The 27,474-nt window shown below is 38.5% G+C and overlaps 1 protein-coding gene across 7 annotated transcripts in view; it reads left to right on the top strand.

Moving 5' to 3' along the window:
• Positions 1-27,474, top strand: part of ppp1r9a (protein phosphatase 1, regulatory subunit 9A) — a 50,015-nt gene that overhangs the window by 12,066 nt on the left and 10,475 nt on the right. For 3 of the 7 annotated variants that reach the window (XM_066673895.1, XM_066673893.1, XM_066673897.1), the window contains exons 3-16: positions 8,168-8,300; positions 8,958-9,078; positions 12,383-12,487; positions 15,525-15,660; positions 19,178-19,330; positions 19,968-20,021; positions 20,591-20,820; positions 22,250-22,346; positions 23,286-23,433; positions 24,749-24,888; positions 25,504-25,606; positions 25,889-25,958; positions 26,099-26,158; positions 27,219-27,267. In XM_066673895.1, coding sequence (XP_066529992.1) covers positions 8,168-8,300; positions 8,958-9,078; positions 12,383-12,487; positions 15,525-15,660; positions 19,178-19,330; positions 19,968-20,021; positions 20,591-20,820; positions 22,250-22,346; positions 23,286-23,433; positions 24,749-24,888; positions 25,504-25,606; positions 25,889-25,958; positions 26,099-26,158; positions 27,219-27,267 — 1,599 coding nt within the window. Of the gene's footprint in view, positions 1-8,167; positions 8,301-8,957; positions 9,079-12,382; positions 12,488-15,524; positions 15,661-19,177; positions 19,331-19,967; positions 20,022-20,590; positions 20,821-22,249; positions 22,347-23,285; positions 23,434-24,748; positions 24,889-25,503; positions 25,607-25,888; positions 25,959-26,098; positions 26,159-27,218; positions 27,268-27,408; positions 27,454-27,474 lie in introns of all 7 variants that reach the window. The other 4 variants (XM_066673892.1, XM_066673891.1, XM_066673894.1 and 1 more) reach the window with 3 other exon arrangements.

Raw genomic sequence — 27,474 nt, 5'->3', positions numbered from 1 at the left:
AGAGGCATTTTGTGGACTCTCTAACAGTCACACTTCCAGCTTGAGTCAGCGTTGCAGAACCATGTGCAAGTGTTCAGGAATGTTAATGTGCTGAGTGGCATGTCTAGATGTACTGTGCTGCCTTGCTAATGCATCACAGGACACTTAGGTGTCAGCCATGCCCTGGAGAGATCTCTGTATGGATGAGATTGACATTGATGACCATGGACCCGCAGTGCCACTTAAAGTGATAGTTTGGAAAAAATCCAGTGCACAATATAAGTTCAAATTCTTCTTGTTCAAAAAGGTACATTAAGACATATTTGCTGTCTGAAATGTACTTCTTTAGTTTTGCACTTGAACTACAATGCTAATGTAGCTAAATAATAATATTAATTAATTAATATAAAATTATAATAGTAGATTATACCTTACCTTTTAGCACCAGTCAATACCCAGATGTTTTCCTCAAATGAAATGTACTGCAAACAGCAAAGACATCTTGACATCAGTTCTGGATAATCATATTATAAATTAATTCTCTAGCTAAACAGCTTTCTTTTCTCAGTTTAGGATCTCCTGTATTTCTGTCACAGCTAACATTTTGTTAATTTGTATTCACAGATTCCAAGTTTTTCCCAGTGCTTCCCTTGTATTGGGAAGTGTCTTTGCAATACTCCTGATTATGCACAGGACTATCATGGGAATATTCTTATTAAACCATGACCAATTTGAATGAATATATTGTTTCTATACTATCATACAGTAATACCAAGCTTTTGGGTGGTACAATGAGCAGTTTGAGAAGAGTGTTTAGCCTGGTAAATCTATTGCAGAATTGCTGAAGAAAACATCGAACACCAAACATGTCTTCGCTGCTTAACACAGTTGAATTGAGTGTTAAATTAGTGTATGATTTTTCACTAGACTATCATTTTAATGTTTTAGTGGAGGTTGGCAGGGTCGGGATATCATTCAGTGCTGAGGCAGACATTGATTCAAAATGCACTCACCACCACCAAGCCCCTCCCTGCTCTTTCTACAGCCTCTCACTCCTACTTTGCCTCCTACACTACCTCTCAGCCCCCACAGTTAATCCCTGGCCTGGGTCTCAACAGGAATGCAGTCACCCACAATATGCCCAGAGGTACCCTGGCTTAACATTAGATGAATACTGATAGACAAGAGCAGAACAGTGCTCAGTACTGGGACAGGCAGGAGGAGGGAAAGGAGGGAGCACATAATGAAAGGAGTGGGAGTGGAAAGATGGATGATGGAGCTGCTAGAGTATGATCAGCTCATGCAGCTTCTGTGGCAGAACTCTCTCTGGAGTGATATGCATAGAGGCACACCCAAAGGCAGCAGCAGGCAATATGAGATGCTCACAGTGCAGGATTACCCATGGAGTCTCCTAGCATGGACTGAAATATGCATACTGTATTCTCCCAATAGCTTCTTGCAATATCACATTAATCCTGTCTTACCTAATGCTTTTGGCAATACATTCAAAAAGTGCATTAAAAATTGCAAACAGAGCAGTTGTGATGTATAGATGTCAATGTCAGGCAAATTAAATGCACCATTATGTGGTACTCGAGCTTTAGAGATGCATGTTTTCAGCACATTGCTGCCTTCCATACATTTCATGTACAGACTTGCTACTATCCAGTACAATATACACAGCTAACAACACAACATCACAATGTGAGTTCATGCTTATTAGTACTGGAATTTATCCTGCTCACTCTGATATCCAGGCCTGCATTTCCTACAGACACTGGCCTGAAACCAATGCTAACACATAACCACTTGTAAAATGTGGGGAAATACCAACTAAATCCAACTTGGATTAGCATTGCAGAGAATAACAGCATATGTTTTCTAGATTTATAAAAGTGGTAAAATACATAAAATTGGCCTGTGTTTTACACTAATAGACCAGTGTCGCCTACACATTCTGCTTGTCTGGAGTACACACAATTTGAATATTACTTAGAAAGCTAAGCATGGCTAATATTCATAATATTCAAATTTTGTTGTGGGTACAGAAGAAAACAGCATTGAGAAATCAATGCAGAAGTTAAGAATAAAAGGCAGACATAATTGATGTTAATGTGCACAGTTGTTAGCCTTTGTACAGAATAAAGCTGAAAGCTGTAAAGGCATCTGGCTGTTACATGTTTTAAGCAAGACTCCACTAATTAGATTTTGGTGTGGAGTGTGTGGATGATGCAGGAAACAGTGGTGAGAAGCAGACTTATGATGTGAAGACAAAAATGCTGTGTTGCAGTTGTTAGATGTCAGTTAACAGCTGTATTGATCAGAGACTTGGCGGATGGGAGATGGAAGAGGAAGTGCAGCTGATAGCAGAGAGGTGATTAGAAGATAGGAGAAGTGCTGAGAGTTATTTTGCTCTGTGTGAGTGAAACTGGATCAGGGAGAACTGGCTTATAAAAAGGGCCATGCCTGAGATTCCTCAGCAAAAGCAGTTAATTGGTTTTGATCTTTGAAAATCTTACCTTAACAGCTACAAGAGTGTCAAACTAATTTTTATTGGAGTTGGCAGACCCTTATAAATCGACGGTGGTGATGGGCTGATATCAGCAGAAAGTGAAGGATGTAGGAAAAAAGAACGGATCAATGATCCAATACTTAATAGAATACGCTCACCATATGCGATGTGAAGTTGTTAGCCATGTGTTTCTTCCTGTAGGTTGATAGTGTTTGAGTAGTTTAAGCATCTTGGTAGCTTAGAAGTTGCAGTAGTGGTGTTTATGTCATAAAAAAAAAATAACGGAACCTTTATAGGATACCTTTGCAGGCTCCTACAAAGCCAACCCTCACAATGCAGTTGACTCAAGAATGAATTAATACTCGTTTGAATTTTTGTGATTTATTCCTTGAAGAAAGAATAAATACCCTCAAGATTCCATTATTATTTGGAGCATTTGTAAGTATAAACATAGTAAATGAAGGAGAAAGTAGTATTACCATTATGACAAGCTAAACTAACTGAGAATTATGTAGTCAGCCAGTCACCATTTCTTTGTCTTACAATAAGCAAATGCATAATAGTAATATTAATAATAATAATAATAATAATTAACAGTCAACATTTCAGCGTGAACTCCAGTATATATTTTTAGTATATTTTGAGAACATTAGTATTCAAGTTACTTTGACACCAAGTTTTTGCTAAAGAATAACAATAAACAAAAACAAAATACAAGGGGTCCTCGACTTACGAAGTTGATCGTTCCTACGTCGGGTCGTAAACCGATTTTCGGTGTAAGTCTTAACATACATACATACTGTGCGTAAATAACATACTGTAAGCACTTATCCTATCCTCGGTCCCGAGCCGCGTAACCGTGTATTCTTCTGCCGCGCACACCAAACACAAAGTTCGCATTAAGACGTTTACGACGCAAAACCACTTAAGTCGAAACAAGGCTTTAAACATTAAATGGGAGCTGTGTCGTAACCACGAAACATCGTAACTCGGGACTGACGTAGCCCGAGGACCTCCTGTACTTACTCATTAATAAATCTGAAAAATTCAAAGATTATTAATATAAAATAATATACAAAGTTTTGAATATGCCTAAAAATTTAAACATCATTTAAAGAAATAATGATTTTGTAGGTTTTTGAGTTTTGTAATCATCACATTCTCTATGGGGAAGAAACTTAAATATGTCACTTTTATCAGATTTAGTGCACAATTTCTTATGTAATTACTTTAATGTATGAAGAAAAAAAGAATTCAAATACAAATTCAGTCATATCTCTTGCACTGGCCAAACTTTCAATTCAGCAAATAACCAACCGGTGTTCATTTAAAATGTGCAAAAAGATGTTCTCATATATTCATTCATTTATTCATTCATCTGTTGTAACCACGTTGTCCCGATCTGGGTCACAGTTGGTACAAAACCTTCTTGGAGTCATTGGGAGCAAGACAGGAACACACTGTGGATGTGGCAAAAGTCCATTGCAGGGGGTAGGTGTGCTCCACAATTATATTTCACTGAAATTTTGCGAGTTAATTGCCCTCATAGTTTTGTACTTTTTAAGAGATTATTTTAACAATAAAATCCCTATAATCAGTGATAATGAAATGCAGGAAATATTGACCTACTGAGTGCAGCTCTAGTAATAACTATTACTAAATATTCACATTCTTATTTATGACATTAAACAACAATGACAGAGTCATAATGGTCAGCTTAGACTCTGCTCACCTACGAATGCTGTCCACTGTGTCTCTGGCAGAATCAGTGAAGCTCTGACTGTTGCTATGTCTGGCTTCTGGACAGCAGACAGTGAGCTGGAGTGCCATTTTTAGTTGGCGGTGGGCATTGTGACTGTAGGCGGACAGGCCTGGGAGAGAACAGTGGAATTTACTTAATGGTGTGTGGAATGTTCTGGTGCTGCTCCACTGACAGGAGAGCTCGTTGACTCAGCGAATGTGTGAATCACATTAGACCCCTCCATCAAAATGCCCGTACCCTCAGGGAAGTGCTACTGCATGATTCAACCCACCTCTTTTTTGCCCTCTCTCTCTCTCTCTCTCTCTCTCTCCTTTTTCTCCCTGTATCATCCCCCTTATCAAGATGTACTTTATTTTTTTATTCATGCTATAAGTCGTGAAAACATTGCATTCCTCTTTGTTGATTTGCGTTTATGCTCAGATTCCACCCTTTTTTCTTGATATAATTTCTGATCCCTGAACATTATATGACAGCTGATACAGGCCCAGTATTAGTTTTTTCTTCAACATTATGCTTATTTTTGCATTGATTTTTTTCATTAAACACCACGTTTCTGAAATCCAAAAGTAGAAAATATATAATCTAAGAACACTTGATCAGAAAGGCTGTATATGTGATGGTGTCAGTTGGAACACAGAAGAAAAGCTTTTTAAAGAAGTGAGAAAAAAAAGATGCAAGAAACCACTGGCCTAAAGTAGGTTGATGTGAATTTGGCACTCAATAACTTGCCACTTATACACAATGCCTTAATTATCATCACTGGAAGAAAAAAAAACACACCATATACCAGTAGTTTAATTGCATTAATCCAGCACATCAGATCTGTACATTCCTGCATTGTCAAGTGTTAATAAATGATCTTTTCTTTTTTCCTTGCTTTATCTTTGGCAGTGTTAATAGCAGTGCAGTTTCTGAGTTGGAGCTTGTGTGCCTGAACAGCCTTTTGCACTCTCTAACTCTCTCTCTTTCTCTCTCTCTCTGCTTGCGACAGACATTGCTCCAGCTTGGGCTGCATGGCTTGATTCACCACAAGCTTGTAGGGACATACCGTAGCAGATGAAGGGAGTCATGTGCATTGCTATAGCTAATCTACTGTTCAGCATTGTGGCTGCTCAATAATGCATGTGGTTGATCAGTCTGCATTATTGATGATGGGAAGTTCGCTGTGACAATGCCGTTCTCATATTGCCCATTTGTAGAACTGCTTATTCGATACTTGCTCCATATTCATACTTTTCAAAGCTCTGCTTTCACACTTACCTGAACCTCTGTTTGTAGAACCCTCCCTCTAGCACAGTCTGTTCTGCCATGGGTCCTTTTTTTAATGAGTGTACAGTGTGCCAAACATCCCAGCTTAATTTGTTTTCTCAGACAAGGTAGCGCTGGCTCAATTATGATTTGTCAGGGTTTAAATGAAGCTGATGTTCTTCACAGTGACAGCTGAATACTGCTGCCTTGAGGTGAACGTGGCACGCTAATTTACTGACAGATGATCCAGAGCCAGGAACTCGCACACCTCCAGCAGGTGTTGGAGATTGTTACAGTTTTTATGCCGATTTCATGGTTTTCCTGTAATTGTCAAGGTCAGGAAAAGGTCATGCAGCTTTTGCTACATCTGTCTCTCCTAGCCCTGGTTCTGGTTTTGCACATTTAAGCTTTTTTCATGCTCTAGAACACACACACACACACACACACACACACACTTTATTTTCTGACAGTTTATTAATGGGTTGATTAGTTTGATCAGGGGTGTTTAAGCAGGGAAAACACAGGGTGAAATGTAAAGTTCTTGTGAGGATCGCACTTCTGTCCAGTATGGTTATAAAAATAACTTCTGCATTTATCTGAATGTGGAGATTCAAGTGGATTAATTTTGGAAACTTTAAATTGACTTCAATAGTTTTAACATTCAATATAGTGTGTGCTCATTTTCTGGTCAAAATAAAATTCTCAAAATATTTTCAAACAAAAATGCACTGAATACAGATCCAAGTCTATTTTGGGCTCAGGTCTGTTCACTGAGGCAAGGATGCCTTTGTTTCTCAGAAGCATGCTTTTAATGGCTCCCATTGGCTCTTTAGTGTGTGAAAACATATGCTTTAAATTATATAGATGGTTCGAATAATATGATCTAAATGATTAAATGGGCAGCCAAGAAGAGGTCTTGGGACTGAAAAGTCGATGGTTCGATTCCCATGACCGGCAGGAAAATTGGGGTGGTGGGAGTGAAGGAACAGCATTGTCCTCCTCCCTCAATCTACCGCTGAGCTGCCCTTGAGCAAGGCACCAAACCCACAACTGCGCCCCATGCGCTGGGATAGTTGCCTGCTGCTCTGAGTGTGTGTTCACCACCACAGATGGGTTAAATGCGGAATACACATTTTGTATGTTGTACAATGACAAATAATTGAACATTTCACGCTTCATTTTTATTTTTCATTGTCATGTTATATATTCTAGTCATATTAATAATTGTTATTCACTATTAAATTTGCAAGATAGACTGAAGCATCATATTTAATAGCAATATTTAATATACACATTTAATAGCAAAACCAGAACTGTTTATACCTGAACTATTTGGTATTTGTTTGCTATTTCATGTATAAACACTTCTGGTTTTGTTTAAACGGGTTCAGTGCAATAACTGATGCTGCTAAAAGTTACATTGTGCAATAAGCGATGCTGCAGTTGTGGCTTGTGTACATAGGATGAACTTATACTTAGTGCTCTTAAATATTTTTACAATAATGTTCTTTTAATTCTTTCTTGTTTATCTCTTAATTGCACCAAGGGGAGGGGGGGCTGTAACCCAATTTCGTTGTATAAGTAAAATGTACAATGACAATAAAGGTTTCATCTTCATCATCATCATCATTGTGGATCAAGAATATTTGGTTATTGTTCTTCAAATATCAGGCATTTTGGAACTCTTTATAACTTAAAATTCAGTGCTTATGCAACATTATTAAGGGATCATTTACAGCTCTGTTAATTAGAGAATATATTTAGATTTTTCTAGCAGAATATTTTAAAGAATGATTACAGAATGTAGAATCATTGTAAAAAAATATATAAATGTATTTTATTGTCTTTCCTTTGTACCATGGCTTTGTTGAGTGTGAAATGAGACATATTTGCTGAAGGATGCAGAACATTGGTTAAATTTAGTTTATGTCAGTTCTTGAAAACAAATGTGCTGATACTCTGCTGAATGTTTTTATTGTTCCTTGTTCCCTACTGTGTAACAAGCTTCTCCAATCTGATTTATGCCTTCAATGTACAGAACTAATTCAAAGCAAATATTCAGGTTTGAGCTTTCGTGATGCATTGACCAGTCTCCTAAAAAAACAATAATAGGGATGTACACGCCTGCTGCCCAGCAGAGTCCAGTAAGAGGCAGGTGAAGGAGAAGGAGTCATACTGTGTGTTGGCATGAGGGCGAGGTGTGTGTGAGATGCCACGAGTGGGCGAGGCAGTGTTGCGTGACAGCCCCTTCACACCCCACTGCTTAGCTTCGTCACTTACACTGACAGTATTTGAAGTGACGGTTTGTGTTTCAGTGGATGAGCGATGTTTTGGGGTCAGATCCAGTGCACAAATCTACAGTGACAACAATTTATACCCCCCCAATCATAATTCTTCACTTCTACCAATCATATTTACTGGAAGCACAGAGCTTTGGAAATAGAATGATGCTCGGTATGAGTGAAGACATAGTATCATTGTTTTATGACCTACTCCATACATCTAAGAAATGTAATAGCGTCGAGCCCTCAAGTGATTCACAATGACATACCGTACGTGGCCTTTGGCGGCTGAAATAGAGAAATAAATCTCCTGTTCTACATTCATGACTGTGCTTGTAATATGACCACTGCAGTGAGATAAGCTTTACCTGTTTCTGTCTCCAGGTTTTTAATACCTATTCAAACGAGGATTATGATCGCAGAAACGAGGAGGTCGATCCGGTGGCATCGTCGGCAGAGTATGAACTGGAGAAGAGGGTGGAGAAACTGGAGCTTTTCCCAGTGGAGCTGGAAAAGGGTGAATATTTCTCTCCAACACTGCATTTATTACTTTACAGAGAATTATTGAAAAGGTTATAATGTGTGTGGTTATGCAATTTTGGTCCATGCTGTAAAAATGGTTATGTAAATTACATGCATATTTAAAGGGCCCATATTATGGAAAGCCAAACTTTGCTCAAGCAAAGAGCTTTATGTAGTATATAGACACCGTTAAAGTTTCACATTGTACCATTCACTCTGAGTGACAGAAAATATTTGGATAAAAGAAAATGTTGGGGTCAGTAAAAAATAAAAGACATTAAAATTTCAGATGTCTGGCTCCATTCACTTCTACTGTGAATAACTCGGAAAGGCACATTTCACATAAAACCATTGAATGATTTCTTTTCATGTTTGCATTTAAATAATGCAGATTTTTTTAAAAACAAACTGTGAAATTCTCCAATCTTGCATGAGCTATCTACATGCAGTGTTTGGTTCTATACATTGAATGGCCGAAGTAGCGATAACCATTCATATCCAGTTTTAATTTAATTTAATTTAATTATTTTCTCAATGCCACCATCTTTTCATAGATAAACTTCTCAGTTGGGTCATAGATTGTACTCTGCCTCAAATAATCACCAGCTGCTGCAAGCCATGTCTCTGAATCATTTGCCTGCTCTCTGCTTAGATGATGATGGCCTGGGTATCAGCATTATTGGAATGGGAGTGGGCGCAGACGCAGGCTTGGAGAAGCTGGGCATTTTTGTCAAGACTGTTATTGAAAATGGAGCAGCGGAGAGAGATGGAAGGTAAGGACAAAGGAGATAGTACAAAAAGGAAAGCAGAAAGAGAGAGAGAAAGTGAGACAGAAAAAAGAAGACAATAAGGAAAACAGAGAGAGGAGGGATAGAATGCTCTGCACCACTGCACCCCTTCCCAGGCAACATTCTCTGTAGGGGAGAGCTTGAGCTTAGCAATGGGCCTGAAATCTGAGGAAAGGCTTTGGGATTTTATCTGCGTTAGCAGCTCAGGAGTCCCCCATGGGTAAGGGCCAGTCGCAGGGAGGAGAGCCCATCTCACAGCAGGTTACCTGCATGTCAACACTGCTCTCAGCCAGGGTAACTTTGACTGCCACCAACAGGATTAAGACAGAGCTAAGGAGATTGCTACAGGAGAATATTAATGGTATTGGGATCAGCTCCAAGCGCATGAGAACATGTGGGCGGCATTAGCGTTTGTGGAGACATGGGAGAGATCTCCCAACTGAGTTTCATTACAAAAAGAGAAGCAATCGGTAAGCTCTTGTGGGTCACTTGTTCAGTGAGCTCCAGTAAGGAATGCAGGATATCTGGTTTGTCAATTTTCAACATGATATTGTTGTTTGCACAGCTCTAAAAACCTCAAATGTTCCAGATAGGTGATTTATTTGGAATTAAGGCACCTATGTGATCCAAAAGCCTTGCAGGATCTTTCACATTAATATAATGCAGCTTCCTAAGCCAAGTCACTTTATGCTAAGATTCTCTCTTCAGCTGCTAGTGTGTATTTTATACAGAACACGGCTGCTTTTCAGTAGTGCTGTCACATTTTCTAAAGATAAATACAGCTTTTTAAAAAAGCAATTATTGATAAAGCAGATTTAGCAGACGGCGAATAAGATCACAATTCAGAGGAATAGAAGAAAGTGTTGGTTGAAGAACTAGTCCTCCCATTTTTAAAAGCATTCTTGTCCTCTTTTCTGCATTCAGTGAACAGGGCAGTAGCATGCTTCCTGTCATTGTAAAAAATACAAATAACTGAATCAATTTGGGAATAAAACTAGTTATTTTTATTATAGTTAAAAACATATAATCTATAATCAAAGGCGTTAGCTATGGTTTTTAATATAAGATCGATAATATAATAAGGTCGAATAAGATGGTGGTTATCACTACTGCCCCCTCATGAACCAATCTGGTTCTCTTCCCTTGTTGTGCAAACACACCATGCTACACTTATAAATAGGCTTTGGGACAAGACTCTGAATGCTACATTCACTTACATTATTAACGTGATGAAACTGTAAATTTCTCTGAATAAATGCATCAGCTAAATGTCATAAAGGAAACGTAATACACTACAAAATGTTTCCATAACAATACACAGTATGTTATTTTTGCTGTATCATGCAGGCTCACCACCTACACTAGACTGATGAAATATGAAGGGAGATGCTCCTGACTGGAGATTAGTCTGTGTCTGTGAGGCTTGCCCTCAGGTGTGGGTCAGTATGTGAAGAGCATTCGATGCCCAGAATATAATTTTCTCTGCCTTCAACTTCCTCCCGGGCTTGCATTTTTAACCATTGTCATTTCAGTGCAGTATTGTGTTGAGTGTTTAGCTACCACTATTTTCAGTTATGTTTATTTTCCAATATTTTTTATAACGCTTTTGATTGCTGCTTGATATTAAGGTGGGACTGAAGTTCTTTCAATGTCAAGCTATGTTTTTGCTAGACTCATAGGAAACACATTAAGATTCTGCCTGGCAAGCGTTCTGCCACCTTCTTGTCTACATAATAGAGTGGATTTGCTAGCAGCTTAATTTCCAGAAGGGCACTGTGATTGTTTGTCATTAGTTCATTAAATAGAAAGGAATTACACACTAACTACAAGTGAGTAAATAGGAAGTAACCCGAGGTTAAAGGAGTAGCAAGCAGCTTGTTCAAGAACTGTAAGCACAGGACCAGTTTTGTGACCCACATATAGCCATTGACCAAAAAGTTGCTGCAAGCTCAAAGCCATTTGCCATTCCTGTCCTAATGTGCCCTCATGCTATGGTTGTAATTTCTTCTGTCTGATAAGCATTATGGTTTTATGGCTGGGGTGAATATATATATATATATATATATATATATATAGGCCAATTTTTTAGAACACCATTTATTTTACCTAGCACAGTGAGTGGGAAAAGGCAGCACTGCAACCTCATTTGCTGTGAAGGTGGCCAAAGCATGTTTAACAATCTTCAAATAAATGGGATCATAACCTGAGAGTTTGGTAAAACCAGCGATGCCCTGAGTATATAATAACATCTGCAACTTGTTTGCTGTTGTTCCTTGAATTATATCTTTCTTTTGAGTCAGCAGACTTTCTGCTCTTTTCTAACTACAGAAAAATGCATCATATTTTTAATGTAGTTTTGATCCTGCCTTGCCCCCAGTAATTCCGGGTATGCTCTAGACCCACTGCAGCCCTGACCTGGATAAGCGGTTACAGACAATGAATGAATGAGTAAATGTAGTTTTGATTAAGTTTTGCATATGACTGTGCACTGTTCAACACATGCAATATTTCTACTGTGGATGCTTTGTCATTCAAACAAGCTGCAGTTTCACCAGAGGTTTTTATGTACTCAGGACATATTTGGTTTGATGACGAGTATCATGTTGCAATCTCATTTTTTTTATTTGATATTTATACAGCAAACAGTGCATTTGGTCACATTTACATTAAGTGGTGTTGCATTAATCTGTTATCCAGCTTAGTGTACTAGCTAAACCAAAGGCTCTACTACAGGCCTGTTTTTAATGTAATATATTTGCCAAAACAGTTTAAAATCAAATAAAAATGTGATCATAAAAATGGTCATAATTCGTGCTGATACTGATTAAACAAACAGACAAGTAAATAAAATTAGAAATCAGTACACAAAGACATGGTATGTACCAGGTTTTATTTGTACTGTAGGAGGTAGTATGATAATTAAATATTGATACTAAAAAAGTAAAACTAATTCACAACATTCAACAAGAGCCAGAGTGACTGGTCATATTATCAGAAACTGACCCCTGGCCTAGGTCAAGAGTTCCACTTTGGTGGAACTAAATTTAAAAATAGTACAGTTAGATAGGGAACCTGAGAGGAGAGCTACTATCAACGATTTATGTTAATATACTGTATCTCAAAGAACATATCAGTGTTTTGAGTTTCAACCAGTCTATCTGATATAAACACAAAGCAAAAAATATGTTGCATGCTATATTATGTGGTACGAAGGCTCTTGGTATTACGAAGCAGCTCTGCAGTATAAGGAATCTTATACTCTACTCTCTCCTACTCTCTTGTTCCTTAGGATTAAGGTGAACGATCAGATCGTAGAAGTGGATGGCACCAGTCTGGTCGGGGTGACCCAGAGCTTCGCTGCCTCTGTGTTGAGGAACACACAGGGCGTGGTCAAGTAAGTGGTCCAGTTTTGCTGCAGGGTAATTTGCGACTTAAACATCAACACTTAAAACTCAACCATTATTGTTTAACAATGTAAACATGTTTCTCCACTGTTTTAAAGATATACATTTGTATACACTGGAATATGAATAATCAGTGTTTAAAACTTTATAGTAAAGTCTGTAAAGTCCCCTGTACATTCACTTACATTATTAACGTGATGAAACTGTAATTTTTTTTTCATAGAAACATTTTAAACAGGTATCAATTTATGTATACATTGTGCTGCAAATACAAGACTTACTGTCCTTAGAGGTCGACACAGGGTGTAGGTAATTTTAGTTTATCAGCAATTTCAAACACATTCAACACATTCAAACACCAAACATGCATATATTTACCTAATTATTATTTAATTATTCAGAGGTAAAGGTTGAGGTGGTAGTTTAGAAGCAGCTTGTCCTGTTTAAGCCCTAAGCATCAGCTAACTGAGGAAGCCTGATCTCAGAACACTTCAATGGCTCAGCATCGCTCAACAGCAATATTTTCACTGTGTGAAATGTCATGGCACATCTTCCTGGCTCTTTCTCACTTCCTCTGTGTATGACATACGCACACGGTGTGTGGTTCTCGTTAGTGTATTGAAACACCCTTCAGCCACGGACGAATAGTGGCTCTTTGTCTTGGGGTACCAGCCAGCAGCAGGACATCACACTGAGAGAAAACAATCTCTTCATAAACAATAGGACAGCACAGCATGGCCAAAAGATTTATTTTTAAACCAAAGCTGTCTGTGCTGTGTGCCCCCATTCTCTCTTTAATCACCTCAATGCCTGAGCTCTGCAATTATCACTGGTGCGACAAAGGAGCCCTGAGTGCAGCAGTAGTGGATATAACAAGAGTTTTTTTTTTCTCACTTTTCAAGACCATTTGATCAGCAAATTGGTTTAAAAGAAAAATCTTCAGAAGCACATTTACATTAGGTTTAAGCAATGTTTACTCATGAAGTGTATTGTGTCGTCCCTAGTTCTGCCATATTGGGGAACATTTGTTCAGGAAATATTGATATGTGTAGCATGAGGACTAACCCAGTATTTTTCTAACTTACTTCTGCATGCTTTATATGTAGCATTAGCCATGGACAACATATATTAAAAATAAAAGCTTTTATCCAGAGCAGGAGCTTCAGTACTGTCCTCTCTGAGAGATGTGATCTTGTAATAAGCTCTAGGGGAAATGTTGGTCTAAATATTTGTGGGAATGTACACTTATTAGTGTGTGAACGAACTTGGTTTAAATTTTTTAGTCTCATGATGGTGTATCTCTGAGAAACAAGCAACATATTGTTATCCTCAGAATGTAATATATCTTAGCATAGCTGGAAGCTTCCTCCAGAAAAACCTAAATAACATTTTAACAGGTCTGTTAGCTAATAATAATAATAAAAATAATAATAATAATAATATATTATAGCATAATATGCTAGCTAGCCTGTTTTTCTTGTGTCATCAACTGTAGTTTGGATGTTCAATGAAAACTGACTACAGGAGTTTGAGAGCTGGGTTTAGAGGGGTTGTACACTGGGTCCGAATATATTCCACTGCCATATGGCACTGTGGGACTGCAGCTGTTCATTGACAGTTATAACTGTGTTTTGAGTCTCTACTTTGTTGTAACTGCAGAGGAATTATCAAAATTATGATCTGTGGGAACTGTACACTACAGATGTGGCAGATGGAGATTAAACTGAAAACCATCTTTCTTAGATTTACTCTTTCCTTGAGTAATTCCATTCCTCTCCTTATCTTCAGTATGTTGTCTGGTGGCCCAGATTCTGTCTTTGCACTATATTTAACCTAGAATTTAATCCAGGTCTCTAATCACATCTACTTTACCAGCCACCAAACTGGACTGTGCAAGTATATATTAAGAGTAGCTCTAAATTAGGAATGAGTCAACGGTCACAGCAGCATGGAGCTGTTAGGAAGTCGACAGGAGAAGCCAGTCTGCAGCTGAAGAGTCGTGGGCGTCCTAAACAGCTCGCCTGTCAGCGCATTGAGAGCACCATGTCCTGGAGCACTGACAAGCCCCTGCGTGTGGGTTTCCAGGTCACATCTCCTCCGCACAGAGCATCACTACCATGCAGGGGCAACCAGCACTCAGGATCCGCTCCACTGTGCTTCAGATGTAGATCAAGGCTTGGCCTGATTAGGGCAGGGAGTCCTGCTGGGTAACACTCAGAGATGCAACTGTACGATAGGGAAATGAGCAGAAATAATAATCTCAGTACATTGTGTCATTTTGTGCACTGAAGCTGTCATAGTACCTTGCTCTTCAGTCAACGATTCTGAATCCATAATTCAGCAGAATTTAATTTACTCAATTTTCTCCGCATTCGATCAAAGACATGTTGGATAACTGATCTGGTGTTTCACTCTTTAGTTTCATCAGAATTTAGACTGTCAGACTGTTATTTGGGGGAGTTACCAAAAAAGTAATCCATAACAAATTACTCATTACTTCTCTGAAATTGGAGTGGGATCTCTCTGCTGATTACTACATCGACATAATCCCTCTACTCATTACTTTTGTGACTTTCTTAAACCAATTCTCTTCAGTACTAACTGGGGAGTACACAGGGAATATGCATCAGTCCTTTAAATATTTAGAACAAATAAGCTAATCATCACAATCATTGTTTATAAGGCATGTCATGATCCCTGCTTTAATCTGAACACACTGTCAATTGTGCTTAATTAAAGTTAAAATGGCTGGTAATATTTACAATCATAGACACTTGCATCCATTGCATTTAAAGGAATCATACAGTTAATTTTACTTGCTCAAATTGATGGTGGCCTTCCACAATAAGTAAAAAAGGGCTCCTCATATTTAATTAAATTTCAACAGACACACAAAAGGAAAAAAAAAACAGATACACATATCATACTGCAATATTTTTTTAACTGTGAATTAAATCCACTGTTTAGACTGTCTTCATATTGTGCAACATACCAGGTGAAGTTTAAAAAGTTCTTGTCTCTGTGCAGGTTTGTGATCGGACGGGAGCGCCCAGGACAGGAGAGTGAGGTGGCTCAGCTGATCAGTCAGACTCTGGAGCAGGAGAGACGTCAGAGAGAAATGCTGGAGCAGCAGTATGCTCAGTATGATGCTGACGACGATGAGGTAAGCCCTAGAGCAGCTTTCACAACAGCGTTCCTGTCTCCCTTAACCTGTCTGAACAAGCCGTGCCCTGCCTAAACCTGTAATAACCTGCCAAGAAGACCTTAGAACAGTGTAGGATGGGTTAGACTTAGGTATCACTACAAGCCCAAGCCTGTTACAACCCGTCAAAGCAACACAGGGCAAGATAGAACTGCTTACATCTTATCAAAATCTTTGTTAACAAGCCTAGACGTGCAAACGTGAGAACAGGTGTGGTTGGCTTACCATTGGATCGTGACTGCTTTAAAAATTTGTGGGAATTTCAGCTCAGATTTAAAGCTTAGTCTAAATATTATTACATTTTACATTTGTGTGGTGCTGTGCAAAATTGCACGCTTCAGTTCCAGTTAAAACAGCCATGTAGTAATTTCCACAAAAATGCAGAAAACATATTTAACATAAAAAAACAGAAGAATCTATACATATTTAGTGATCATACAACTATATATAATAATCCCATGTTCTCCATCTTTTAAAGATGCAAGCGTTAAGTAATGTTGATCTTATATCTGATCTCAGAAATATCTCATGAGCTTGTAAAATGAGCAGCTTGTCCATAATAGCTGTTTTAACTGATAAATTAATAAATAAAATGATGCCTCTGACTTTGGCATGGTACTATATATAGATGTGTTTTTGTCCAGAACCTCCTGGGGTTGTGATTAAGCATGTACTGCAGCCATAGTTAAATAACTGCTCCCTCTGGATCTCATATAAGGCCTTCTCATGTTTCAACACACATTACGTGCCAATTTGTCACCATTATTCACTGATCATTAGCAGGTCATGAGGCTGCCAGTCTTCTCAGACAAAAAAGGGCAGCAGCCTGTGTTTTTGCTGTCATAGCCTTACTTCTGGGCTGATTTGTTTTCATGCGTTAGTCTGTGGAGCATTTCCATAATATGCAATAAGTTGCCATGGCACTGAGTTTCTATATTAGTGCTCTGATGATTGACTGGAGGGAAGGTTGAATGAATCATCAGCCAGGATGCTCACATAATGACATCAATAGGCTACACACAGCAGTTTTACCTTTTCATTTCAGAGGACTAGCACACTTTAGCATTATTTTCAGTACTGTCTGATCCATTGAAGTTGAATCAAGGAAAATTAACTATCATTCTGTCAAAATGGCAAATGGCATTTAGATAAAACAGTATATTGATATCTTTGAGAGACAGGAGAAAATCAGGCTTCACTGTAGCTTCAAATCAGTAATGGTCCCCATCAATTCAGTGGTATGGGTTAGAAGATCACATAGTTGATGTTAGTTCTGTGTTACAAATGCTAGCTATAACATTATGGCTGATGGTGTCCATTACTCCAGAGAATTCACTCATCATTACAGTGTGATGACAATAGCCAGTGCTTGGCATTGAACATAGTGGTATTGGGCTTGTGTGCACCTGCCTCAGATGATCCAGTTCTACTCTAAATGACAATGAATTTCCATGGAGATCACATTATGCTTAGACAAACACCTGTGTCAAAAATTTGTGCCTAAAATAAACCCTTCCATAATTAGAAGTGGTGCAATAGAGAGATGCTCTATATGAATGTTTTTTATTGCCATTCCTGTCCGTATCTATCTATTTTATTAACCATTTCCTGTGGGAATCTTGATGACTCATAGTTTTGAACATGAAGGTTCAAAGATTCATGTAAAAATTTTGAACAAGGTGTATATGTCTATCTACAAACACACTTTGTGTTTAGGCTGACCTTACTGACAATTCAGTCGAAGGCATATCACTTTTGCACATTTTCAGCCCAAATTTGTATTTGTAATGGGGGCGGCCTAGTGGTTGGAGGCCTAGTGGTCTGGAACGCTCATGGCTGATGTGCCCTTGAGCATGGCACCTAACCCCTATAAGCTCCCCGGGTGCTAAAGATGGCTGTCTGCTTCTCCAGGTGTGTGTGTTCACTGCCCCTAATCACTAGTGTGTGTGTTCAGTGCCACCGATGGGTTAAATACGGAGGTCACATTTCATTGTGCGGACGTACAGTAATCATAAAAACCCCAAAAAGCGTGTATGCACAGTTGTATGCAAGAGACTGCTCCCCACTGGTCAATTTCAATGTACTTATTTTGCAGAAGTCTGTGTCTCTCTCTCTGTGTGTGTGTGTGTGTGTGTGTGTGTGTGTGTGTGTGTGTGTGTGTGTGTGCGCGCCTTGGCCTGGCTGAAAGCTCTCTAGGCTATGGATTATTAGCTCTCAGGGTAAGCAGGTCCACGTTGCCGGTCAGTACAATGAACAAGTGACTATCCAGTTGCAAAGCACATGCTGTCACTAAGAACTTCTTTCACTGACCTGCACTGACATTAATGCACTTTAAAAATGGCTACTGGGTTTGTACTAGAAAGAATTCAGCTTTCAGCAAAATTCACCATTCACTTTGCTCTGACCTGTGCAATGTGATAATCAAGTTTGAGTACGATGGGTGACACACTGACTAATTGAATGTGACTCTGCATGATGAACTGGCTGGCCTCTGAGCTACACATCATGAGAGGAGTTACTAGGATGCATAAAGTGTGGGGCCAGTTTGGCAAAATGTAAAACTACACATTTTCTCAATGTGTATATAATGCTATATTTATAATGGACAAATCCCTGAAATATATTTAAATGCATTCGGTTTATCTCAGTAAAAACATTTCTTCTTTGCCCATTGTAGTTTTACTGATATATCCTTACCCTGTGTGGGTGTTAGAGTGTGTGTGTGTGTGGATGGGTGAGGGTATGTGTGAGAATGAGAGAGACTGGAGTAAGTTAGAGATACAGTTGGAGTGCTGGTAAGTGTTGCAAGATAGTATCAAAGCAGTGGACAGCCTCCTGCCAAGGACCATTTCGATCAGGAAAGGAGCGCCCCCCCAGAGAGCAGCTCTGTCTGCAACTTGATCTGAGCCTCAGCCAAATGGAACCTGCCCTCCACACATCAGTCCATCTATCCATCACTAAATCTCTCTTCTCTCTCTGTCTCTAGAACGCATGTTGCTCTCAATCCCTCTCTCATTCTTTTACAAATTAATTGGTCCATGATTTTGCATTCACCTTTCCACTCTCCGCTCTCCCTTCTCCTGTCCATCTTTTTCTGTCTGTGTGATCCACCAGTCTATCCCACCTTCGCTGTCTCTCATCTAGCTATCTATCCCTTGCAACTTCTCTCATCCACATATTCATTCCTTGCTCACCCTTTATTTTTCACTTATTTTTTATTTTCATTTTCAGTGAACATGAAGTTTTCAGACAGTAATAAGCATTTGTAACATTGTGGAAAATTATAGTTTATATTGTGTTACTGTGCTCGAGGTCAGTATTGAATTCCTGTTATCCTGACAAGCCTAATTCTTTCTAAATATTTGTAAACTTTAAGTGACTATGATTTTTAAGCAGGCACAGATATGATTCTTCTATCAGTGTACTTCCCTAATTTATTTAAGGTGTTATTGACCCGTCTCCCCTTTTCTTGTCTCAGACGGGAGAGTATGCCACAGATGAGGAGGAGGATGTGGGGCCGGCTGTGACAGATAGAGATGTGACGATTGAGGTTTTTGATTTGCCTGAAAATGAGGACATTATCTCTCCCTCGGACCTGGATGCCACCAAACTCTACCAAAAGTTCAGAGAGGTAAGGATCTGCATCTGCAGGCTCTGCAGTTCTTTTGTTGATGCTGATCAAGCAGGCGCTAAGGGGGTTTATCCAGAGGCTAGGTTGTATTTGACATTACTAATACAGAGCTTTTTGGAGAGTCATTGTACAAACAGAGTTCCAATGTCTTTCATATTCAGCAAATCTTTGAAACATGCAACAAGATAACATTTGTAGGATTACTGCATATAAATGAAGCTTTAGCTGTGTCACAGTACAAACGGAACTCAAGCTTCATTCATATGCAGTAAACCAAGTACTACCTTGTTATTTGTTTTCAAAGACCAGTCCTGTAAGTGAGTTTGAAAGGCAATCTTATTCTGACCCAATCATCAGTGCTCTAGTTCTTACAGCTCAGAGTAGATGTACTTTCTTCATTTTGATATTGAGTGAAGAAAAAAAAGAAGTCCAAGTGAGCACCCACCCCACCCTCATTTATTTCCCTTGGTGCATCTCTCGCTCTGGCTCTCTTTTCCACATTACTCTTTTTCTCATGGAGTGTGTGAGAGTAGGGAGAGGCTGGAGGGATGTGAAGGAATGCTCCCTAGCCTTTCACACTCAGTAACCTTCTCTTTATTTATTCTATCTCTGTCTCTGTCTCGTTCCATGTCAACAGCTACAGATCAAACACAGTGTCACTGAGGCTGAGATTCAGAAGCTGAAGAACAAGGTAAGGTCTCATGATTTCTTCTTTCCAACAAATATATTGTGCATATTCTCAACTTCAGAGCAAACCTGACCTTTGTAACAGTTTTGCAAGTACAGAAGATAATGAATATATCATTTTGGAAAAATAAAGAATCCACATGGAATGTCCAAGCACAATAGTAAAATATCTGTAGTACACTGAGGAATGAAACAATTACAATATCTTACACTAAGATAGACAGTTACAAATGTTCAGTCTTATTCTGAAGCAAGTGCCTCTAGACTCCAGGCCTGTTGCTATTCTACTTGCTGTTTCTACAGATTATGTTTTATTATTTTTTTATCCTTATACATAAACTGAAGAATGAATGGCATGCTTTGAAACTTTAGCAGTGTTAATGCTTTCAATTTTATGTATCTCTCTTTGGTTTGACATTTTTGATTTCAGGGTTTTCATACAAGTTGTAAAATAAAAGCTCTGATTTTCAGTGGCATGTTAACACTCTCCGTAGTTGCTTGTATGGTATCAACTCTGTACTTTATTAAATAGAACAATGTACTGCTAATAAATATGTTTTTGTTTCCTACTAGCTGGCAGCAGTGGAGAAGGAGAAGGCACGCTGGGAACGTGAGAAAAGCAAGTTAAAGCAGAGCATTGAGGACAACAAAGAGAGAATGCTGAAGCTGGAGAGTTACTGGATTGAGGCTCAGACACTGTGCCACACGGTAAACGAGCACCTGAAGGAGGCACAAAATCAGTACCAAACCCTGGAGAAGAAGTACAACAAGGCCAAGAAACTAATCAAGGATTTCCAGCAGAAGTGAGTTCTTCACACATATTCATTTCACGTTTGTGCGTTTTGCTGGGCCACCAGGATTCACTGACCAGTAGAAGGAACATTAATACCGGTACATGTTCTGTCCTGAATGCAAGATAAATATTACTGCAGTTCATTGACAGAGTCCACAAATGCCTCCCTTAGTATAAGAATGAGTCTTAGGTATTCATAATAGTATAGCAATAGTCCTTGTACACCAGGCATCATCGAATGGCAGGGATAGGCAACATAAAACTTAAAGGAACATTTTGCTGCAAAATTGAATCTCTGAGGTGTAAACCAAGCCAGAGTAGACTAATTGAAAGAGTGCATTGTATCAGATCTAATAGACTTGTTAATGATCGTGGTGATATAAATGAATGTTTGCAGTATCTACAAATAAAATGGCAATCTTGGTTTCCACAGGCGATTGGTTCCAGGACTCCCTTTGATTCCAAAATCCACACGTAATCAGATCTCTAATATAAAATGATTTAGTATTTGCATATAACCTACACATGGGCCAACTAGGTACCTTTTGTTTGTTATAAGAATTAAATGCTGAACCTTCATATGTAATAGCTTTTTAGAGGCATATAATCCCTAATGAACTTTCATGTTTAGTTAAATTTCCCCTTTAAAAAAACAGGGAATAGGCATGAACCTTACAATTTTCTTCCAATGTGAGTACACAATATATGGAATAAATAATTCATAAAATATAAAATGTGCCACAAATTTTGCACAGGCTCCATTAAAAGATGTGTTAAATGTACAGAATATACAGAAACTGTGCCTTAAAATGAGCAGAAATGTCTTTTCTGTAGAGGATGTGTAATTTTAACACAATATCATTACAACAAGATAATTTGACTAGGAATTACCAATTTTTTGGGATGTTACTTGGATGGGGGGTGTGTGTGTGTGTGTGTTGGAGATGTAGTGTGTGTGTGTATGAGACAATATGAACTGTGAATTGTGTGTGGGTGAGTGAGACAATGTGAACTCATATTTGTGGTCATGCCTATCACAACTCTTTTACTCTTCAACAGCTTGACAGGCTTTAATTGCAGTTTCCCTTGGGGCAATATTGCAAAAGCAAGTTGGTGTAATAGCAGTGCTTGGCAAGCATGAATAAGACAATTTTATTTCAGTATTGGAGGGAGATGGAGATAGAAAAAAAGAGCGTACTTTAACACTCCCCAGGTTTGTGACCCTGATGGAACCAGTCTTGGTATATACATAGGTCTTCATGTCCTTTCCCCTGCTGAAAGAGTAAGAGGAGTTAGGTGTCTTTTTAGTTTTTTTTTGTTTAAAAAACAGCTGTGTGTGTGTGTATGTGTGAGATCTGGAGCAACACTAGCAAACACGCACACAAAATTTGTATATGCCTGAACTTATTCATAATGTATGTATGCATTTGATCTTTTAGAGAAGTGGAGTTTGCTCAGAGGGAGGAAGCTGAGAAGAACAGACTGGAGGAAGTGGAGAAGGCTCATTTAGCTGAGATCCAGGGTCTGCAAGTGAGGGTAATTGTTTAAGACAAATCATAAATGGATCCTCATATAAAATGTAATAGTAAATATGGAGGACTGACGAAATGCATCCTGTCATTTAATATATCAAGAGTTAAACATGTGCCAAAATGAAAAAAATAAATGTACGACACAGGGTTTTATATATTATCTCAGTACATATCATGGTTAATGATCCGTATGAATTCTGTATATCATTTCTGTCCAATAAAGACTCAATTTTTATTCAATTGTATCTCCCTTTTTTAATGTATCTCCAATGTATCTCCATTTTTGTCAATATTTAGTGAAAATTCCATTATGAACAGACCAATAGAAATGTTTTTGGAATACATTTTTACATCGATCTCTATTGAAAATTAAGAAGTTTTTTTCTTTCTCTTTTCAGTTGCTATATTGGAAATAACCACTTAGAAAATATGCCCACTAAAACTAGTCAGAACTAGCATGCATAATTTATTTTATTATGCTTCATTAAATGTTATGCTGCTTGTCAGTGGCAAAAAAATGTGTGTGTGTGTGTGTGTGTGTATATATATATATATATATATATATATATATATATATATATATATATATATATATATAGATAGATAGATAGATAGATAGATAGATAGATAGATAGATAGATAGATAGATAGATAGATAGATAACAAACTTGCCTCTTAGTATTAATCTCACTGGTTAACCTCTTATTTTAAGGTTCACATTAAAATTCCTTCCCACCCTTGGTTTTGGCCCATAATGAGATGGTACTGTGAGCAGGGAGAAGATTACAGCTGACAGTTTTTAATTTACTGTGTAAATCAAGTGCTGACCAGAGGAAGGAGATGTCAGTAAAACTGCAAATAACAGAGAACACTAGACCACACTCACCAGTAACACAACACCCATAACATTTGTGCCAACAATACAAACTTTTTCTCTGGGCAGATTGCAACGCTGGAATCAGAGCTGATGCAGCTGATGAAACAAAATGGCATCCAGGTAAACAACAACAACAACAGTGCCGAGAGCAGAGCGCAGCTGACTGAGAGGCTATCTGCCCTTCAGTGTGCTGGGAGACGTGTCCCTGCAGGAGGTGAGATGCAAACACTCACTATCCTCACACCCTGTTTCTGTCTTCACTTCAACAGTATCACCCTGTGACCCATTACAGGAATTATCATCGCTTCTATATTCAGCAGCATCACATCACTGTGCTATTAATTCTGTCGATTCACCTCAAATGTGTAATGACACAATTAGATATTCGAAAAAATGTAATGTCATCTAAAGTACATGTCATGTATCCCTGACATCAAAGTTGCAAGGGCAATGCCTAATGTGATAAGTATTTATAAATATTTATATAGGCCTTTGTTAGTTGTCGAGAAGGGCTTATGTAGGTAGGGGGCCTTAGGAACACTGTCATAAACTAACATTGTTCATTCTGTGCATACTGTACTCTGTAAACTGATAGCTACTGGATTGGCTGTGCTTTTTGTATTTGTAGCATTAGGCCTTTATCTGCCTATAATTATTTTATAGTAACCATGGACTTGTATTAAATTGCCATGACAAAGACTAATTTGTTAGGAGCAAAGTGCCTTTAATTTGTGGCATGCAAGTGGACCATTGTGGAAAACTGATGCATCATGACTGAATGAGGCAGTTAATGTAGAGTTCACTGAGAATCTTTAGATGGAGCTCTAACACTGCCTTGTCACTAATGGGATGTTATTACATGCCATATTCTCTCAAAGAGAATAATACATTAAAAGTCATGCACTCTTAAAATGAAAGGTGCCAAAATGTATTTTATGGAGGCATACACTATGACCCCCAACATTTTAGCTCCACACACACCTGATCCATTCTTTTTGAATGACCACAGTGTATGAACTGTGGTATATAAATAAACTTGCCTTGCCTTGCATCTTACTAAGGTGACGTGGGTGGATTAAAGCAGGGACAGCATTAAAATGTGCAGGCCATTATCAAATGAGATGTGTAAGAATAAAGTACCTTAACAGAACAGAATTTCCTCTTTATCAAATTCATCTTATTTTTGGATGTGGCCACTGATACAGTTTACTGAGCCTTGGAGAGATGAAAGTGCATTTTGAGTTCATTAAGGACATAGTCATAGAAAACTTAGAAAAGTTGTTTTTCACCCATACAGATGAAAAATCCATACAGATATTGTTATGAATTTCTTCATAAAGACTACATTATTACGTTTTGGTGCCATGTCATAATACAATTTTTAAAATAAATCTCTATATATATTTTTGTATTTGTATATCTGAAGCATTGTGAAAGACACATTGTCCTCATGGGTACTGACTGACAGGAAATTGTTACCCTGTAATATACTGTCAGTGTGTGTATATGGTTCTGTATTTTGTGCACAGAGCTAGGTGAGCTGGAGCGTGTGGGAAGTGATTTTATAAAGGGTCAGAGCCAGCTGTCTGGGGCTGGAGGAGCAGACAAAGCTTATGAAAGAGTACGAGACAGCGGCAGCTCGACCGAGGGTGAGGAGAGTCAATGGAGGGTAAGATACAACACACACACAACACACAAACACAAACATGCACACTGAACTCTGGATAAGACGGATTAGGATGGTCACACACACACTTGTCAGCCTATCTACGGAGGCCCAGCAGGAGGACTTTACTGATGTGCTGTAAACACATCATGATTTAAAACAGCAGGACATAGGATTCACAGAGAGAGTGAGGAAGGGAGAGTGTAGGAGGGAAAATAAACACTATATTTGCATATGTGCACATTTAATGACCAATTGACTGGCTTTTAAAGATTATACCACTATTGCTGTCATATTAACTGTCATAATATGCTCTACCCACCATGCCAATTTTGACAGTGATTTGGTCTTAACATTTAGTGTCCCTGGAAGCTGCTTGTTGTGAGTGTGAATGTACCTCTGTGTGACATGGCTACTGCTTATATAAAGCTTTTATGCAACGTATTGCAGTGTTTGAACTCAAATAACAGCAATTTAATCATGTCTAGCATCAGAGATCATTCTACATCCTTAAAAGAGAGATGTGGACCCTTCCATTTGGGTCTCATCTGAGTCAGCATTAAAAATGAAATTCTCTATTTCGGTTCCCCTTTCATTTCTGTTTCTCTTTCTCTGCAGGGTTCTCATAATGCCTCTTCTGGTGGGACTGGGCCTATGATCTCCAGGATACCGGGTAGTGAAGTGGCCTCACTCGCACACCAGCAGCCTATGCAAGGTCAAGGTGAGAGGGAGTCCTTCACACATTCTCCACTAAACATACTATACGTACTATACTCGCAACAATTAGATTAGACTGAGATTAAAATGCAAAACAAATGATAAATTATGTATTATATTATTGTGTATTGCTTGTAGTTAACTATAAAAAAATATATTAACATCTTGTAATCTAACCAAAGGCAGCTCTATCTGACTGTGTTTAATGGCTTTAAAAACATGTTTTGCCAAATATAACTTAAAGTTTAGGTCAATTTGGAAATCCTGAAGCTTGGTATCTGTGCAGGTTCTTTAATGGTGTCAAGCTCTTCACTAAATCAAGATGAGAAGTCCAACAAGAAGCTGTTTGAAATGGGGTAAGATGGTGGAGCCTGCACTACAGAGAAGCGTCATCAATTCTAAAGCTAATCCTTACTGCATTTGATAAAGGTCCACTGTTGTTTTACTTTCTGATGTAAGCTGTGACGACATTCTTAGCCCTATTCTGCCCATTTAGGTCAGTGCAGGGACAGAGTAAAGATAAAGAGCAGGGTCCCAGATGCCCCCCTGGACCTAGGTAAACCCAGAGTACACTCTTACATATGTCAATGTAAACATAAATGACGTAAATGCATTAAAGCTGTTACACCACGTTTCACCCTTATAGTCTAGTATTCCACTGGATTTTTTTAATAAATTCAAGCCTATTCAGTGTCTGTGTCTGAAGTGTGACTTGCATTCTGAGAGAGCTCCTGGAAGTAATGAAGCATTCACTTACAGCAGTGAGTGCCAGAAAAACTCCAGACTGCTGCATTGTTCACAGCTGAACCTGGTTGTCTAGGAACACAGCTGCCAGACACAGACAAACGATCAGAGTACACCTGTTCACGCTACAGTTGTACACACTCACCGTTGTTCAACAACAAACTTGTAGAATGGTTAAATGAAAGTTTTTGCCTTACGTAACCTTAATATATGTCAAGTCAATATGAAGAGGACAGTTACCATGACCATACAAAAACTTTATTCTAAACATCTCATTACTGAAATTGAACTAGGGTGGTTTTAAAGAAAAAGAAGTGGAATAATTGAAGGGAGAATCAAAAGTGCATATGCTTCCATAAACAATCTGCCTACAGCAATGTAAAGAGGGATACAACAGTAAATTTGCTCCTCAGTACTAGGCTGAATGGATATTTGAGCAGTCAGCTGTGCACACACTATGCTTAGAGGTCTAAATGCTTTAACCCTACAGTGAGAGAGTCCGGTGGTATTATGATTATCTTGTTCTTACTTTGTGATTTGCAAACCATGCTAATTGGACACACACTGACACATATATAAATGTATATTACATTTTTATTGTTGGAAAAATATTTATCGAAAGGAAATTACAAACCATGTTTGGAGGATTCAATAATCATTTTTACGTTTCTGACAAACACACATATATTGACATTTTCCATTAATATAAATAAAATATTGGTCATTCCAATGTATGCACATTTCTATGTGTTTTGTATGCCACTGCTCTACTGTTGCTGTTGTTCCTCTTGTGCTTCAGTAAGCTCTCAAGCATCTGCCCCTGTGCCATTCTCTCATTGTTCATGCTTCAGTAACCTGTCTCCTTCCTCCAGCTCCAGAGAACCATCCGCAGAGCATAGCCCTGAGAAAAACAAGAACAAGGTAGGAGTTTTCATCAACACCCAGCTTAACTAAGTGCAGTAGACTGTGTTATGTGTGAGTAGTTACTAATAAGGCTTGTCATATTGTGTTGTTAGAAATGTTTTTAATGATCACCCCTGGTTTATTATATTTGTTTGGCAGAAATCTCTTTCGCGGCCACACTTCTTCTCCTATTCATATTACGTGGTATTGTATTACTTATTGCTT

The sequence above is a fragment of the Hoplias malabaricus genome, chromosome 6 (genome assembly GCF_029633855.1).
Source record: "Hoplias malabaricus isolate fHopMal1 chromosome 6, fHopMal1.hap1, whole genome shotgun sequence".
NCBI classification, from domain to species: Eukaryota; Metazoa; Chordata; class Actinopteri; order Characiformes; family Erythrinidae; genus Hoplias; species Hoplias malabaricus.
This window is presented reverse-complemented; position numbering and strand designations above follow the sequence as displayed.